Source organism: Marmota flaviventris, chromosome 5 (assembly GCF_047511675.1).
Source record: "Marmota flaviventris isolate mMarFla1 chromosome 5, mMarFla1.hap1, whole genome shotgun sequence".
NCBI classification, from domain to species: domain Eukaryota; kingdom Metazoa; phylum Chordata; class Mammalia; order Rodentia; family Sciuridae; genus Marmota; species Marmota flaviventris.
In genome coordinates, this window is record NC_092502.1 from 146,846,800 (window position 1) to 146,863,950 (window position 17,151).

At 33.8% G+C, this 17,151-nt stretch overlaps 1 protein-coding gene across 3 annotated transcripts in view; it reads left to right on the top strand.

Annotated features, from left to right (window-relative positions):
- Nipbl (NIPBL cohesin loading factor) overlaps window positions 1-16,265 on the top strand; it is a 176,263-nt gene extending 159,998 nt beyond the window's left edge. The window contains exons 39-47 of one of the 3 annotated variants that reach the window (XM_027936196.3): window positions 360-533; window positions 909-1,099; window positions 3,869-3,976; window positions 4,888-5,088; window positions 8,011-8,157; window positions 9,903-10,177; window positions 12,388-12,562; window positions 14,537-14,722; window positions 15,280-16,265. In XM_027936196.3, coding sequence (XP_027791997.1) covers window positions 360-533; window positions 909-1,099; window positions 3,869-3,976; window positions 4,888-5,088; window positions 8,011-8,157; window positions 9,903-10,177; window positions 12,388-12,562; window positions 14,537-14,722; window positions 15,280-15,645 — 1,823 coding nt within the window. In that variant the 3' untranslated portion in view covers window positions 15,646-16,265. Of the gene's footprint in view, window positions 1-359; window positions 534-908; window positions 1,100-3,868; window positions 3,977-4,887; window positions 5,089-8,010; window positions 8,158-9,902; window positions 10,178-12,387; window positions 12,563-14,536; window positions 14,764-15,279 lie in introns of all 3 variants that reach the window. The other 2 variants (XM_071612670.1, XM_071612669.1) reach the window with 2 other exon arrangements.
- The last annotated feature ends 886 nt before the right edge of the window (window positions 16,266-17,151 follow it).

The window sequence follows — 17,151 nt, forward strand, 5'->3', positions numbered from 1 at the left end:
GCACAGAGAGATTGTATGACTCACCCAGGGTCACAATACAAGTCAGTGGTGGAGCCAGGAATAGAACCCAAGACTCCTGACTCCTAATCCACTCCCCTAGCCACTAGGCCCTGCTCCCTCCTCAAGGTTTCCTCTTGTGTGAAATTCTCCTTTGAAATGCAATTTCTTGTTTTTAATTCATGGGGAAAGAAGTACCTGCTCTAATACTGCTCTAGGTAAGGCCACCAGCATATTCTTCCAGTCATTCATTCTAAGTTTTAAATATTTGAAATAAGGAGCTTTTTATATAATTTAACATTTTCAGTAAATGTCACGTTTAATAGGAACATATGAAGAGTTTTTCCCCCCCTCTTTCTTAGGATTTGCCTTTATTCAACATCCAAGTCTAATGTTTGAGCAAGAAGTGAAGAATCTATATAATAATATTTTATCTGATAAGAACTCCTCAGTAAACTTAAAAATACAAGTGTTAAAAAACCTCCAGACCTACCTACAAGAAGAAGATACACGTATGCAGCAAGCAGATAGAGACTGTAAGTGAAAATATATTCTTAAATTTCACAGTACAGTTACAGTTACAATATTCTGTAACTCATTTTCTTTAATCCAGATATCTAAATTTCCTTATATATTAGATGAAGGAATTTAATTAAGTAGGAGTCCTTGAGCTGAATTCGTATCTAGACTTTGGGATATTTTTAAAATCCCTAAAATAGTTGTAACGTTTGGATATATACAAACATTAATATCTTGAAGCAAGAGAAGGAATTACAGTTCTCAGTGGGGTCTCAAAGGAGCCTCTGACACAAGGAAAAAAAACATTTTGAGGTTTGAGTTGTAGCCTTAGTTTATAGCTAGTAAAGTTAGTATGCTCTTACTCTGTGTTTTCCATTTGCTTCCTTTTTTAGGGAAGAAAGTTGCAAAACAGGAAGACTTAAAAGAAATGGGTGATGTTTCCTCAGGGATGAGTAGTTCCATCATGCAACTTTACCTCAAACAGGTGCTTGAGGCGTTTTTTCATACCCAGTCAAGTGTACGCCACTTTGCCCTAAATGTCATTGCTTTGACTCTAAACCAAGGTCTTATTCATCCAGTTCAGGTAAGCAAGTTTCAAAGTAGTAGCACTACTAAAGAGCCACTTTGTCATTTGATGACATTGTGATTAGAGAATTAAGTAGTTCTTGATTCCTCTTAATCTTTAATTTCTTTTTCTAAACTCTTCTTTTGTTTTTCTTAAGAGTTAGAGTCTTGCTATATTACCCAGGCTCTCCTCACATTCTTGGATTCAAGTGCTCCTTCTGCCTCAGCCTCCTGAGTTGGTCTAAACTTTTAAAAGTCTAAGTTTTGGACAGTCTCTTAGGTTGTCATTACTGCAGAGTACCTATATATTCATAATACTATCTCTATTAAACTTTACTTCCAATTTCTATTGATAGAACATGGACTCAAATCTTTTTTTAAGTAGGAATGACAAAATTATTTTAATCCATATTTTACCCTTAGCCCCATTAATCAACAATATGATAATAATACTCAAGAGAATTAACCGGGTTTAAGAGTATATGTTCTGGGGCTGGGGTTGTAGCTCAGTGGTAGAGCACTTGCCTAGCACATGTGATGCATTGGATTTGATCCTTAGCATCACATAAAAATAAATGAATGAAAGTATTGTATCCGTCTACAACTACCAATATTATTTTAAAAAGATTGTATGTTCCATAGAATAGAATTTTAACCATAAGAAAGTAAATTTTATAATCTGAGCTTAGTTTGCCTTTTTAATTTGGATGTAATATGACCTATCCAACATGTTAAAGCACTGGTGTGAGGATGAAATGATTTGATAAAGGGCTGGGGTGTAGCTCAGTGGTAGAGTGCTTGCCTAGCATGCACAAGACCCTGAGTTCAATCTCCAGCACCACAAAAGAGAGAGAGAGGAGAGACAGCAGGACGATGTAATAAACCTATTAATATTGGTGAGGATTGACAGCCAAAACTAAGGCAATATCTTGTGCTCGGGAGAATGCCATAGACTACAAAAGTAATCTTATCAAATTGTCTACTCTGTGCCCTTTAAAATTTTTTATTATTTCCTTGCTTTTTTTGGATTTTGGTTTTTTGTTTTTTCATGGGGCTTTATCTAAAATATGCTATATTTAAATATAACTGAGCTCAGTCAGTGATGGAGCGCTGGCCAAGCATGCCTGGGGCACTGGGTTCGAGCCTAGCATACATAAAAATAAACAAAATAAAGGTATTGTGTCCATCTACAACTAAAAATATATATATATTTTAAATAAATATAATGTGCTCTTCCCTGTGGTCTGAAACAAAATACATTGAGAAATATTTAATCAGTTCTTCATGCCTCACAGCTGTCATCAACAAGATCACTTATCACAGTGTACAGCAATATGTTAAGAATTTCGCCTTTTGCAAACTTAAGTTCTTTTTATTATTATATAGATTGCAAATCCCTTATCTGAAATATTTGGAACCATAAGTGTTGTATTTTAGAATTTTTCATAGTTTGAAATATTTGCTTAGCTTTTACCAGCTAGACATTCCTAATTGAAAATATGAAATGTTCCAAAATCCAAAATTTTCTGCTGGGCAAAGATTTCAGATTTTCAAATTATAGATTTTCAACAAGTATCTGCTTATTGAAACCTTTTATTTCATTTGTTTTGTTTGTTTTGTGGTACTGGGTATTAAGCCCAGGGACATTCTGCCACTGAGCTAAACCCACAGCCCTTTTTATTTTTTGAGATAGGGTCTCACTCACTGTGTTGCCGAGGCTAGCTTTGAATTTGTGATCCTCCTACTTTGCCTCCTGAGTCACTGGTATTATAGATATGTGCCGCCATGCCTGGCTTGCTTTTCAGAACTGATTAAAATTTTCACAAAAAGAAATTACAAGAGTGGTACAATAAATTGCTTTATGCTTTTCACCTGTATTCACCGTATGTAACGTTTTGCCACATTTATTTTTATCTGTTTTCTTACATCTGCTTTTTTCTGAATCATTTGATAGTAAATTTCAGATGTGATTCTTTACATGTCAGCATGTATCTTTAAGAACAAGGATATTGTCTATATACAATCATCAAGTTTAGGAAATTTAAAAGTTGATCTAATAAATGGGTCCGTTTTCAAATTTTTCCTAGCTAAGCCAATTATGTTCTTTAGAGACATTCTCATTTCTGGTCTGAGATTTAACCCATGATCACCCATTTCATTTGTTGTGGTATCTGTATCTTAAAGTAGTTTTATGTATTTTTCTGACCTTCTCAATGCTGTCTGATTCAAATTCATTTAACATAGAAATGGTGTGTCTTAGGATTTAGCCCAGCACTTGCTTAATATGCGTGAGGCCCTGGATTTCATCCCCAGCAACAGGAAAAAAAAGTAAAACAAATATGGCTTTACAAACTATCTGATTGTTTAGATCACATCTAAAATCAGCTTAGTGAAAAAATTATATTTTCCTAAGCTTTCACATATGGGAGGAAATTACTTTTGCCCTGTATTATTTTTACATAGCAATTTTAGTTAAGCTTCAAGAATTATTGAATTACACATTTGTAGTGTATTTTATGTGATAATCTTAAGTGAATAATCTTAGTGTGGGAGTACTCTAAAGAATCTTAAATTTACTTTGAAATTATTTAAATTTCACATCAATATTTTGCTAATGCTTTCTTATTTAAAATCAAAATTTATCATTTTAAAAAGAACATTAAAACACAGCATTTGTAGGCAAGCCTATAAAGCTAAATTTATATGTCCCAGATATACAAATTTTGACATATGTTGAGGTACATATATTTTTTTTTACTGTAATATCTTATAAATATTTTTTTTCCAGTGTGTTCCATATTTAATTGCTATGGGCACAGACCCAGAACCTGCTATGCGGAACAAGGCTGATCAGCAGCTTGTGGAAATAGACAAAAAATATGCTGGATTCATTCATGTATGTATTTTTTTCCTCTTTTCACATTTTTTGTTGGTGCATTATAATTGTATATAATGATGATAATAATGGGATTTGTAGTTATATGTTGCACATGCACGCAATTTAACAGTACGGTTTAGCCAGTTTCACCCCCAGCACTTCCCCACTCACTTCCCACATTGTACCACCTGGTCCCTTTCCTCTGCTAATCTCCCTTTGATTTTCATGAGTTCCTGTCAACCCTCCAACTTTCTTTTCATTTTTCCTTTGTAGCTTCCACATATGAGAGAAAACATATGACCCTTGCTTGACCTTCTGAGTTTGGCTTATTTTGCTTAACATAATGGTCTCTAGTTCTATCCATTTTTTCTGCAAATGATGTGATTTCACTTTTTTTATGGCTGAATAAAACTTACATTGTGTATGTATGCCACCTTTTCTTTACTCGTTCTTCTGTTGATGAATGCCAAGACTGGTTCCATAGTTTGACAATGGTGCACATATATATTTTTTAATAGAATAACATGTATTTAAACATCTTTCTTTAACAAACAGGTCATTTATTTTAGAATAATATGTTTTGCTTAGTACTTATCTTTTAAACATGCAATTAAGTATCCCCAAACTGTTTATTCTAGTTTAAAATTAACTTAAGATAGGTCCAGTAAGTACACTGGCTGAAAATTAGGAAGCGTTAGTTCTAGAGCCTACTCTGTGACTATGGCAGCAAAGACTTCCAGTCCTCAGTTTTTTCTTATAAAGTAAGAGGAGATGTCTAGAGTTCCTTCCAGCCTTTCATTCTGCAAATTGTATTATTTTAAATGAGAAAAACAAATTTCAAAGTTAATCTCAAAATGTTATGCTGAAAGTATACTTTCAATTTAATTCTTTAAATTACCTTACCAAAATTAGACTTTTATTGATTTCAGATGAAAGCAGTGGCTGGTATGAAGATGTCTTACCAGGTACAACAGGCAATCAACACGTGCCTAAAAGATCCTGTAAGGGGTTTCAGACAAGATGAGTCCTCTAGTGCTTTGTGTTCACACCTTTACTCCATGATCCGTGGAAATCGCCAACATAGACGAGCCTTTCTTATTTCTTTACTCAACCTCTTTGATGACACAGCAGTAAGTATAGAAACTTGTTATTTTAAAAATATAAATGTTTTAGAAATATTATGCCTCAAGTAGTCATCACTTTTAAAATCTTGCCATTTTAGCAAATTTAGTAACTATATTATGTGTTTTCTTACTCTGCTTTTATTTACATTTAATACAATCAAAACTGAAGGGGAGGGGTTGGGGTTGTGGCTCGAAGGTGGAGCGTTCGCCTAGCATGCATTAGGCACTGGGTTCGATCCTCAGCACCACATAAAAATAAAATAGACATTGTGTCCACCTATAACTAAAAAATAAATATTTTTTTAAAAACTGAAGGGGAAATTTTATATGAGAATAAATGTAATGAGGAGTAAAGTATAATTGTACCTCCATCCTGAGTATCATATTTATTCAGTACCTGCTGTTATATCAGTCATTGTATAAGAGATTATAGGATAAAATGCAAAAGCATACTTTAATTAAAGAGTAGTGGTATCTACTCACTTAGAGCTTACAGACCAGTCTCTGTATATAGCAGCTTTAAAAGAAAATCTTTTAAATCTTTAAATGTAAATCTTTTTTTTTTGACCACTTGTTAGCCTGACACAGATTTTTCACAATAAAATAAAATTATAATTGCCATAGTAGAGATACTTTACTAGACCTTTTCCTTTTACAGTGCTACATGAAATTTTACTGAGTGTGACCTAGCAAATAAATATTACAAACATCTGTTTCAGAATTGCCTGGGATATAATTTGTCATCACCACCATCATCATTATATCATCAGTATTCTGCTTTCACTATGTGTAGGACTCTTTGCTTATGATGTAGTGCTTTTGCCCTCAGAGGATTTTTACCTCCAGTTATGGGGATAGGACACAAAATAAAAAGAATAAATAGTGATTGAGGGTAGCATATTCTGAGTGCTTGGTGGTTTGTATTGAAGCTATTACTGCAGTCCTTCCTTGTCTCTCTATTGAGCTTAATTCCTGTGTGATTTCACTGCCTACTGTGTATTATCCACTGGACATTTCTGTTATCTCAGCATTTAAAACTGGAAATTCAGCTCTCATGATGCAGTATTTTCTTCAAAGCACCTCCAACAAAGGTTATCAGAGGAGGAGCATATCACTGAAAGCCTAAAGGGATTTGATGAGCCAAATCTACTCTATATACCAGAAGAGGAAGATGTTTTTACCCCCAGGCAGGGGTAATACAAATAAGAATATGTGGCAGATAATAAATAGATTGTCATTTGTTGGGGCAGGAAGGTCTCAATGAAACATACTATCTGAAGGATCCTATAGACATTGGAGGATTGTTGAAAATATTTAAATAAAATGATGAGAACAAGTGCCAAAGAGCATTTTTAAAACGTGATTTTTTTCCATCATTGTGTTCACAATGAAGTTTATAAAGAATTGATTTGGGGCTGGGATTGTGGCTCAGCGGTAAAGCGCTTGCCTAGCATGAGCGGGACTCAGGTTCAATCCTCAGTACCACATAAAAATAAAAGCATTGTGTTGTGTCCATCTACACCTAAAAAATAAATATTAAAGAAAAAAGAATTGATTTATTTTAATGATAGTAAAGAAAGAAGAATGGGTAATAGGTAAGAAAAGGAAAAACATTGTGAGGAAGAAATAAATCAGATTATGTAAGAAGAATAGGCAAAAAATAACTGGAATATATTTGTCCTGAGCACCAAAGAGAATAATGGGACTGTTGCTAATGCCAGTTTGAAAAGGAGTTGACTTGAGTAGGATATGTAAGGGAATAGTCGAAGAGTTAGGAAGAGAAAACTGAGGAACATTTCAGGAAATAAAGTATGGGTAATAGTGTCAGACTCTACTGAGAAGTCAAGGAGAATAGAAGTAAAAATAAAAATACATAGGTTAGGATGATTGGTGAACCTGGTAGACAGAAACAGTCAAAGAGTGAGATACAAAAGCATACTTTAATTAAAAGAGAAGTAGAGAAGGATGGAGAAAGCAGTCTAAACTTTTTTAAAACCTACTATGTTCCATTATCCTATACAGAATTGAAAAATTGAGACTTAATGAGTTAAGAAGTTTAATTTTGAAAGGAAGGAGCAATATAAGACTTTTATGACAAAAGTTGGAGAATTTCAAGTTTCCTTTTTGCTTTTTTTAATTTATTTTTGAACTGTAAGTATGTAGAAGGAATCTGAATATTATCAAGTCCTTCTGTTTACATTTTATATGATTTATGAAATGCTGAGAATCTGTTTACTTCTTTTTAAAACCAAAAACTATAATTTTTCTCTTAAATTTTGCCTATCTGGTAATGCTGTCAAAACAACTCTGACATTCTAAATTACAAATATATAGGAAACTGACAAATGTTTTATTAGTACATGAATTTGGGGTTGTTGTTTTTTTTTTTTTTTTTTAACCCATGTATTAGTACTATAATTACCACTTGATTTTGAGGGCAGAATAGTAACTGTGTGTAACTGATCTCCATATGAGTTAAACTCTTAGAAGCACAATGACAAACAATGATGAACTCATAGGTATGTTTTCTGATGCAGTATGGCTTTATCATAAAGGTCACATATACTCTATAAGAAAACTTCAAGGATTTTCATTTGGGTACACTAAAAAATTCACCTCTTACCTCTTAAGTTAGTATGGTGTAAGTTATCATAAAAATCTTCTAAAATAGGTATAAGATTATTTTATAAACTCTGTTTCTGTCCCCAACCCTTTTCTTTCTTATCTACCTTTCTTCCTCTTTCTTTCCTTCTGCCTTCCTTCTTCCTCCCGTCTTTTTTTTTAATCCATCCCCTCTTTTATTTCTCTTTGTCTCTCTTTAACATTAACTGAGGTGAAAGTGCCCTGTAATATTTTTTCTAAAACGTTTTTTTGGATGGGTTTTTAGGCTATCCACTAAATGTGTGTACCTTTTTTTAAAATTTACAGAAAACAGAAGTGACTATGCTCTTGTATATAGCAGACAATCTAGCCTGTTTTCCATACCAGACACAGGAAGAGCCGTTGTTTATAATGCATCATATAGACATTACACTCTCAGTTTCTGGTAGTAACCTACTGCAGTCATTCAAGGAGGTAAGTTACACACATTACTATTCTTAATGAATCTTTCAAAATACAGGCATGCTGTTTTCATTGTTTTGTTTTTCATTTTTATTCTTTCACAATATATTAAATCTTTCTAAATTAACTTATTGAAATCTGGGCAGTCCTTGAATTGGGAGAGGAAGTGGGTTACCATTTCTAGTCAGAAAGATCTAAAACCATCCATTTCTAGATCACTTAGGTGATTTTATAAAATATACACACATGGATTATTCTGATAAGCCATCCCACTTCTTATTTCTCATCTTAAACAACAACCTTAAGTGTTTCATTTTCATTCATATATCCATTTAAACCTCATTTTAGAACACCTTACTATTCTGTAAATCTTGTGCTGTAGGTCATAATAGTGTACATAAAGATATGTAGATGTGAGTATATAGCCTACTTATAGAGAAACATTAAATTCATAATACCATTGATCACCTTGTCCTTCAGCAACAGCTTCATAATGGAGTTATAGCATTTTACATGTCCAAAATCTTATAAACCTTGTCTTTTCTGTTATGACTTTTAGAAAATTTTAATTAATTATAAAAGCACCCTTAACATAGTTAAGCACTCAGTAAATTCTTTAAAAGTTGAATGGAATATTTTTATGTGCTTGATAATGCAATTAGATCTCATTTTACAGTAGTAGTGCTCGAAACAGCCTTGTCAAACCAGTAAGTCAGGGAAATTGTTTAAGCTATTTTATTAATTTTAAGCTATCTTAAATTATTTAAGCTATCTGGAATTAAAGAAGTATTTAAACCCTTGCTAATTTAAGTGTGAACCTCAGACTAGAAGCACTAGGTTTACCCAAGAGCTTATCAGAGCTGCAAAGCCTCAGACCCCACACTAGCCCTGCTGAAATGCCCATCTGCATTTTTAACAAAATCCATAGGTTATTAGTATGCCCATTAATGTTTGAGAACTTAATGATTATACAGAAATTTTAGCCATCATGCTTATTTTATTTTGTTACATTTGTAAATAGAATTGTAACATTTTTCCTTTTTTATGTCGAGGTATTGGGGTGCACTACCACTGAACTACATTCCCAGCCCTTTTTACTTTTTATTTGGAGAATTGCCAAGGCTGTCTTAAACTTGCCATCCTCCTGCCTTTGCTCCAGAGTCACTGGGATTGGAGACCTGTGCCACCAAACCCAGCCTATTTTATTTCTCAGCAGTTAACATTTTGAATAATTGTTTTTGTAATTAAGTTATCCTCCCCATTCCACCACATAAACCCAGTTGACTTAGAGCTAAAATTTTCAAAAAGTACAGAGAAACAGGATTTAAGTTTTCAAGGAGTAGTTTGATAGATGCTGAGGATGTTTAAGCCTACTGTATTCTCATTTATATAATTGCTTTATATAAATGGCATGCCTCTGTACCAAACTGATACTTTTGTAGAACTATCTTTCATTACTATCCTTATGAGAAAATTGTTTTTCCTTCTAGTGATATTTCAAAGGGGTATTTTGAAATTCAGAGGTATTTCAGGGGAGAGGAGGGTGGCTATTTTATATGATTTTACTTATTATAAGTCTTGGGACCTAACTTTTCCCCAAGACATACTTCTCCAATTGTTTATAGGAAGTCATGGGCTTTATAAAATGTTAGTTTAAGGAAGATTTTTTTAAGTTATTGAATGGAACATACTTACATCTGTTAGTGGTAATTTATTTTTATTATTTTTCAAACGGAAGAATTTCCTCTTTCTTTCAGTCTATGGTAAAGGACAAAAGGAAAGAGAGAAAATCATCACCTAGTAAGGAAAATGAGTCAAGCGAGAGTGAAGAAGAAGTTTCCAGGCCTCGGAAATCGCGGAAACGTGTAGATTCGGATTCAGATTCAGATTCAGAAGATGATATAAATTCAGTGATGAAATGTTTGCCAGAAAATTCAGCTCCTTTAATTGAATTTGCAAATGTCTCCCAGGGTATTTTATTGCTTCTCATGTTAAAACAACATTTGAAGAATCTCTGTGGATTTTCTGATAGGTAAGTTTACATAAGCAGTGAGAGGAAACCAAAAATTCACTCTGTTCAAATAATAAAGAAATATAAACCTAATTTTTATTGCATGCTTATCTTAATATTGGAAATAGTTTTGGTAAAAAAAAAAAAAATGCATGAAGTGGTGAATGCCCGTAAGCCTAGCGACTCAGAAGGCTAATAAGGCTGGAGGATCACAAGTTCAAGGTCATCCTAGGCAACTTAGACCCTATCTCAAAATAAAAAGGATTGGGGGTGTAGCTCAGTGGTAAAGTGTCCCTGGGTTCCATCCCCAGTATCAAAAATTAATTAATTAATTACAATTTTTAAAATTAAAAATGCACAAATTGCCATGCATGGTGGCTTGTACCTCTGGCCCCAGCTACTTGGGAGGCTAAGTCAGAAGAATCACAAGTTTGAGTCCAACCTGGGCAACATTAGGCATCATTGAGATGCTGTCTGTTTAAAAAAATGTTAAATAAATACACAAATATATGAATTGGTCAGTCAATCTCATGATCCTGAATTCAACCCCAGAACGAACGTGATCCTTTTTATTATTACATAATATTCCACTGTGTAATTCATAAGGAACTATGAAATCAAAATAGATATAAATCAGGGTGGGGATTTAGCTCAGTTGGTATAGGGTTTGTCTTGCATGCACAAGGCCCTGGGTTCAATCCCCAGTAGCACAAAAACAAGATATAAATCAACTAGGCTGAGCTCTAAGAGACCCCATGCTTGCCTTCGTGTGTATGGGTGTGTGGGGGGTTGTGTTACTGGGTATTCTGGGGATTGAACACGGGGGTGTTCAGCCACTGAGCCTACATCCCCAGTCCTTTTCATTTATTTTGGGATGGAGTCTCCATAAGTTACTGGGTCTGGCCTGTAACTTGTGATCCTCCTGCCTCCGCCTTCCAAGTTGGTGGGATATGGGCATGCGCCATCATACCTGGTTGCCAGATAATCTTTATAAAGTAGGAGATGGAGAAGTGCTAATTATTATGAATGTTATTAGTCACTAAAGGTATCTTTAGTATTCTTGACATGTCTTACAGTCTGAAACCTTAGAATAGGAATCAAAAATTCAAATTTAATAAGAGACAAATAATGAAATAAGTGGACCAGGTCAATGGCCAACTAGAAAGAGTATGTTTCATGTAAAAGGATCACTTAAGTGGACATTTTTAGGACTTAGGGATGTAACTCAGTGGTAGAATATATCACTAGCATCTGGAAAGCCCTACGCTTGATCCCCAGCACCCAAAAAAAAGGACGCTTCTCGGTAATGCGCTCGCCTGGCATGCACGGGGCGCTGGGTTCGATCCTCAGCACCACATAAAAATAAAATAAAGATGTTGTGTCCACTGAAAACTAAAAAATATATATTTAAAAAAAATTCTCTCTTTCTCTCTCTCTGTTTTAAAAAAAAAAAAAAAAAAAAAAAAAAGGTGCTTCTTAGGTTTTCATTCACATGTTGCCCCAGGAGAAGTGGGTAGAGTTCCTACATTTTCAAGAGAAATTTAAACTATTTTTTTCTAACACGGTGCTGCAGATTGAACCCAGAGTCTTCACACACACTAAGCATGTGCTCTATCACTGAACTACATCCCCAGCTTTAGAAATTCAGAATTTTGTGATTGATAGGTAAATCTTAGCAACTAATCTAGAGTAACTTAAAACCTTATAAGATCTTGGCAGTGTAAAGGAGTTGGAAAGATTTGTAATCAGAGTTGCTAGTAATCTGAAACAAGTTTATAAACCATCAGTCTGGCTGCTGTGCAAAGAATGAATAGGCGGAAGGCAGCAAGCAGAGGGCAAGCCAGCTAGGTTTTAGTAAGTCATTGTACTAAAGCTGCCTTGTAATCACAGTATTATAAAACAGACATGAGAAACTAATTTCATTAAAAGAATATTTCTTATCTATAATCAGATTTCTCCAAATTTGGTGCTTCCTTACATCCAGGTATTTTTTTCTCCATCCCCATCCTTTTGATGCCTCTATTTAAGACAAACACTGATAGAAACAAGATAAAATTATTTTTTCAATCTTTGTTTCTTATTTCTTTTTTAAAATTATATTTTTATGTCCAAGTTCATTAGTTGAAATCTATGTAATAAAAATGTTGTTAATAAACAAATTTAACTTGAATCAGTTTAAATGTAAGCACCTGAAAATTTTTTAAGCTTTTGGTTTTATTTTCCCAAAACAGTAAAATTCAGAAATACTCTCCATCTGAGTCTGCAAAAGTATACGATAAAGCAATTAACCGAAAAACAGGAGTTCATTTTCATCCCAAACAAACACTGGACTTCCTGCGGAGTGATATGGCTAATTCCAAAATCACTGAAGATGTGAAGAGGAGTATAGTAAAACAGTATCTAGATGTGAGTAGTAAAACTGAAAATATTTCTTTCTCATTATGACTGTTTTGGAAAGTACATTTTCAGGAGAGAGATAGCTGTCTCATTTACATGTAAGCTTCGTGAACTATCAATTTATTATTCTCTGTATAGTTTTAATAAGGTACTTTAAGAGTGACTTTCCTTTTGCACCCACTACATCATAATTATTGTTCCTTAGGAAAAAACAGTTCATAGATAAAATATGAAAGATTATAGTAAAAGTGTGTGTATTTTTAACTCAATGGATTATATGTTATATTTCATAAAGGAACAACTGTGAACAATCCTCTTTTTACCTTTGGCTATTCTGTTCTCCTTTCTGACAAGCAATATTACTTTTCATGTATTCTTACATGAGTAATATGTTACATATTTATATATCTATGTATACTTACTTACAAAGTATGTGAGACAGTGTGTACAAAATGTGCTTAAATGTCTTTAAGTATTTAAATTCATAGAAACAGAAAGTAAAATCTAGGTTGCCAGGGTCTGGGAGGAAGAATGGATAAGTAGTTAACTGTTATTAATGAGTATAGGGTTTGTGTTTAGAATGATAGAAAAGCGGGGCTTTTTTATTTATTTATTTTTATGTGGTGCTGAGGATCAGACTCAGGGCCTTGCACATGCTAGTTGAGCACTCTACTGCTGAGCCACAACTCCAGCTCCAAGTTTTGTATTTTAATCTGCTCAAAGCAATAGCTGAACATAAGTCATATCAGCTTTTTGACTAAGAATGAAGTCTACACAATGGTCATATTATTCACACATTTTACTAATATTTTACTCTAAATTTTTTTTTAAGTATTTTAGTTCTCTTTTGTGCATGGTGAGAGAAAGGGATTCAGTTTCATTTTGTTGCATATGGATTTCCAGTTCTCCCAGCACCATTTGTTGAAGATGCTATCCTTTCTCCATTGCATGCTTTTAGCACTTTTGTCTGATATAAGGTAGTTGTAATTTTGTGGATTGGTCTCTGTGTCCTCTATCCTGTACCATTGGTCTACCCGCCTGTTTTGGTACCAGTACCATGCTGTTTTTGTTACTATTGCTCTATAGTATAGTTTGAAATCTGGTATCGATATACCTCCTGTTTCACTCTTCCTGCTTAGAATTGCTTTAGCTATTCTGGGTCTTTTATTTCTCCAGATGAATTTCATGATTGCTTTTTCTATTTCTGCGAGGAATGCCATTGGGATTTTGATTGGCATTGCATTAAACCTATAGAGTACTTTTGGTAGTATGGCCATTTTAATGGTATTAATTCTGCCTATCCATGAACAAGGTATATCTTTCCATCTTCTGATCCTGCAATTTGTACACATGGAAAAATGAGAATTCATACCCTATTTGAATCAAATGTATGATATGTCGGGATCATTGTATTGTCTTGAGCAACTAATAAAAAAAAAAGCAAAAAAAAAGAAAATCTATAGCTTTCAAACAGAAAAAAAAAGTATTTTAGTTCTCATTTTGAATTCTTCACCATTCTTTGTTTCCTTTTTCCTCTTGTTTTGTCTTAGCAGAGAACAAAGAGGGCAAAGAACTAAAAAGATGTCTAACCGTATTTCTAATCACCTGAGTACTTGATGACTTAGACCAAGAGTTAGCAAACTATGGCTTATGGGCCAAATCTGACCCATTGCCTGTTTTTTTGTTGTTGTTGTTGTTTGTTTGTTTTTGTTTTGTTTTAATGAAGTTTTAGTGAGATAGCCATGCTTAGTCTATAGCTGCTTTCTACAACAGTGGTAAAGTTGCATAATAGTGACTTAAGGTTTGCAAACCCAGAAATACTTATCCGACTCTGTTTACCAACAGTTATTTTGAACAGTAAATGTGGTCTTTTCACCCACTACTGCCATAGGATACTGTATGCCATAATATACATTTAGGAATTTGACAATCTTGTGTGAAATATTTACTTAAAACTCTGAATTAATATCTATTTTTTTATAGTTCAAACTTCTCATGGAACATCTAGACCCTGATGAAGAAGAGGAAGAAGGAGAGGTGTCAGCTAGCACAAATGCTCGGAACAAAGCAATTACCTCGCTGCTTGGAGGAGGCAGCCCTAAAAATAATACAGCAGAGACAGAAGATGATGAAAGTGATGGGGAGGATAGAGGAGGAGGCACTTCAGGGGTGAGGCGGAGGAGGAGTCAACGTATTTCGCAGCGTATTACGTAAAATGATTTTTATGTGCTTATATATGTCAGTCTATTAAATGTACACCAAGTAATGTAATACTTATAAGAGAAAACATTTTGTAGATAGAGATTCTCTACCTAACCATTTATATACATCCTTTTGTAGAAAGTTTAACATAAAAGATAATAAAAAAAAAAACAGAAATGAGATTTATGCAGCAAAAAGGGTTATTAATTTTTCTTTGAATTGTATTAACGTGTGTTATCCTTTTTATTGTTGCTAAGTTTTATGTAGCTTTATGGTTCATATGTATATATAATTTTATATCAAGAGTAAAGACACGGGTACAAATTAAGAGTTTTATGGTTTTACAAGTATATTGTTAACCCCTTGGCGCTGGCGGTCACGGTGCGTCTCATTGCCGGCAATGGAAGTGTGCTGGGAAATCCCAACTCCCGGCGTCAAGGGATTAAAAGCAATAAAAACAATAATTTCACTAAAATTCTTTTGTGTAACACTTCGTCTTTTTTCCCCCCCTCCCAATGTTTTAGTCATTGAGAAGGTCAAAACGAAATTCAGACTCTACGGAGTTGGCAGCACAGATGAATGAAAGTGTTGACGTCATGGATGTCATCGCTATTTGCTGTCCAAAGTACAAAGATCGACCACAAATTGCAAGAGTAGTACAGAAAACCAGCAATGGCTTCAGTGTTCAGTGGATGGCAGGCTCCTACAGTGGCTCCTGGACTGAGGCTAAGCGCCGTGATGGCCGCAAACTGGTGCCTTGGGTAGACACTATTAAAGAGTCAGACATTATTTACAAAAAAATTGCTCTAACGAGTGCTAATAAGCTGACTAATAAAGTTGTTCAGACTTTACGATCCCTGTATGCCGCCAAGGATGGGACTTCCAGCTAATGAATTTGTACATGCAGCCAAATTTACAGGAATTTTTTTTAAAGGCAGAAAAACTTGAAATATCAACATTCTGGCAAAAAAAAAAAAATCAGTTTTTTGAAGAGTAAGAGTGGAACCTGGGATGCAGGAACAAAAGAAGGAAATGTTGGGCAAACATTTTTGTGGGAGCTCCCTTCGCTGTTGTGCAGCAGAAACAGATTCTCAGTTCATTTTTACTCCCACTGTATTATAGTTTAACAAAAATTGTTTATATCTTGGAAAAAAACTTTCTGTTTAAAAAAAATAAACAAGTGAATGTTGGAAATTAGTCTGTTAATGTTCTTAATAAAGTGTTCTTGGAGTTTAACCTAGCAGCGGATGGCTTTCTTTAGCTTAGCCCAGTTTCCAGGGAAGCATTGTTTTTTCCAGGCTGTAAAATGGCAGAATCTCCTGGATATATAATTTATTATGTTGAAAAAAAAAAAAAAAGCATGCAGTATCTATGACCTATCTGCAGAAGGAGTTTTTGTAAATGTAGATTTTGTTGTATTAGGTCACCCTGAAAACAATACAAGAAAAGGGATCCCCAGGCAATCTGGTGGAGCGAATACTGCAATAAATTTTTTTACTTCTCTTTGTTACTTGTCTGTTTCCATTTGAATTTCTTATTGTAAAAAATCTGTTTAAATCCATTTATATTATTTTGCAGTCTTATGTAAAATTTATTATATCACTGATTTTCAAAGCAAAACATAAAAATATTGTTTATACAGTTTGTATAGGCTGACTTCTGAATAATTGGTATCTTATTATTTTCATTCCCATAAGAGGGTGTAAACAATTAACTCCAGGGTTTTATTGTATCCTGCAATATTTAGTATTAACTATATATGATTTAGCACTGTGCCAAACACATTTTCAAGAGTACATTTTGATATAAAAAGAAACTATAGTTTATTCCTTGTATGCTTCAATTTCTTTCTAGTGATGTCATAATGGTAATATTTATTTTTTAAACCTTGGGGAAAGGTAACAGTTCCTCTATTTTGAAAAAACAGCATTTCTCTTTAAATGATGCCATGCTATTTTAGAAATAGAATGAAGATGAATGTGACACTTCATCATTACACACATTTTTCACAGATTATTTTTTAATGCTGAAAGAGTAATTTTACTAGTTGAAATATTTCTTCATTTTCTATTATAAATGTTTTATCATACATTTTTGGGGAGCAATTGTCATTTATACATTAGTTACTACAAATACCTTGACTAAATTGGGAGAAGGGTATTTAGCCTTAGATCTACATCGTTGATACTCAGAAAAATAGTAATGTCTAAAATTTACAGTGGATGAGGTCTGTTTCAAGTTTATTTTTAAAAACTGTGTACTTATTAACACTTTGAAAAAAAGTTGACTTAGCTCTAAAATGCTAAGCTTCATGAATCTGGCAAGTAATGAAGGTATTCAATTTGTGAGGAAGAATGACTGCCACAAAATACCTTTTTGTGAACACCTATTAAACC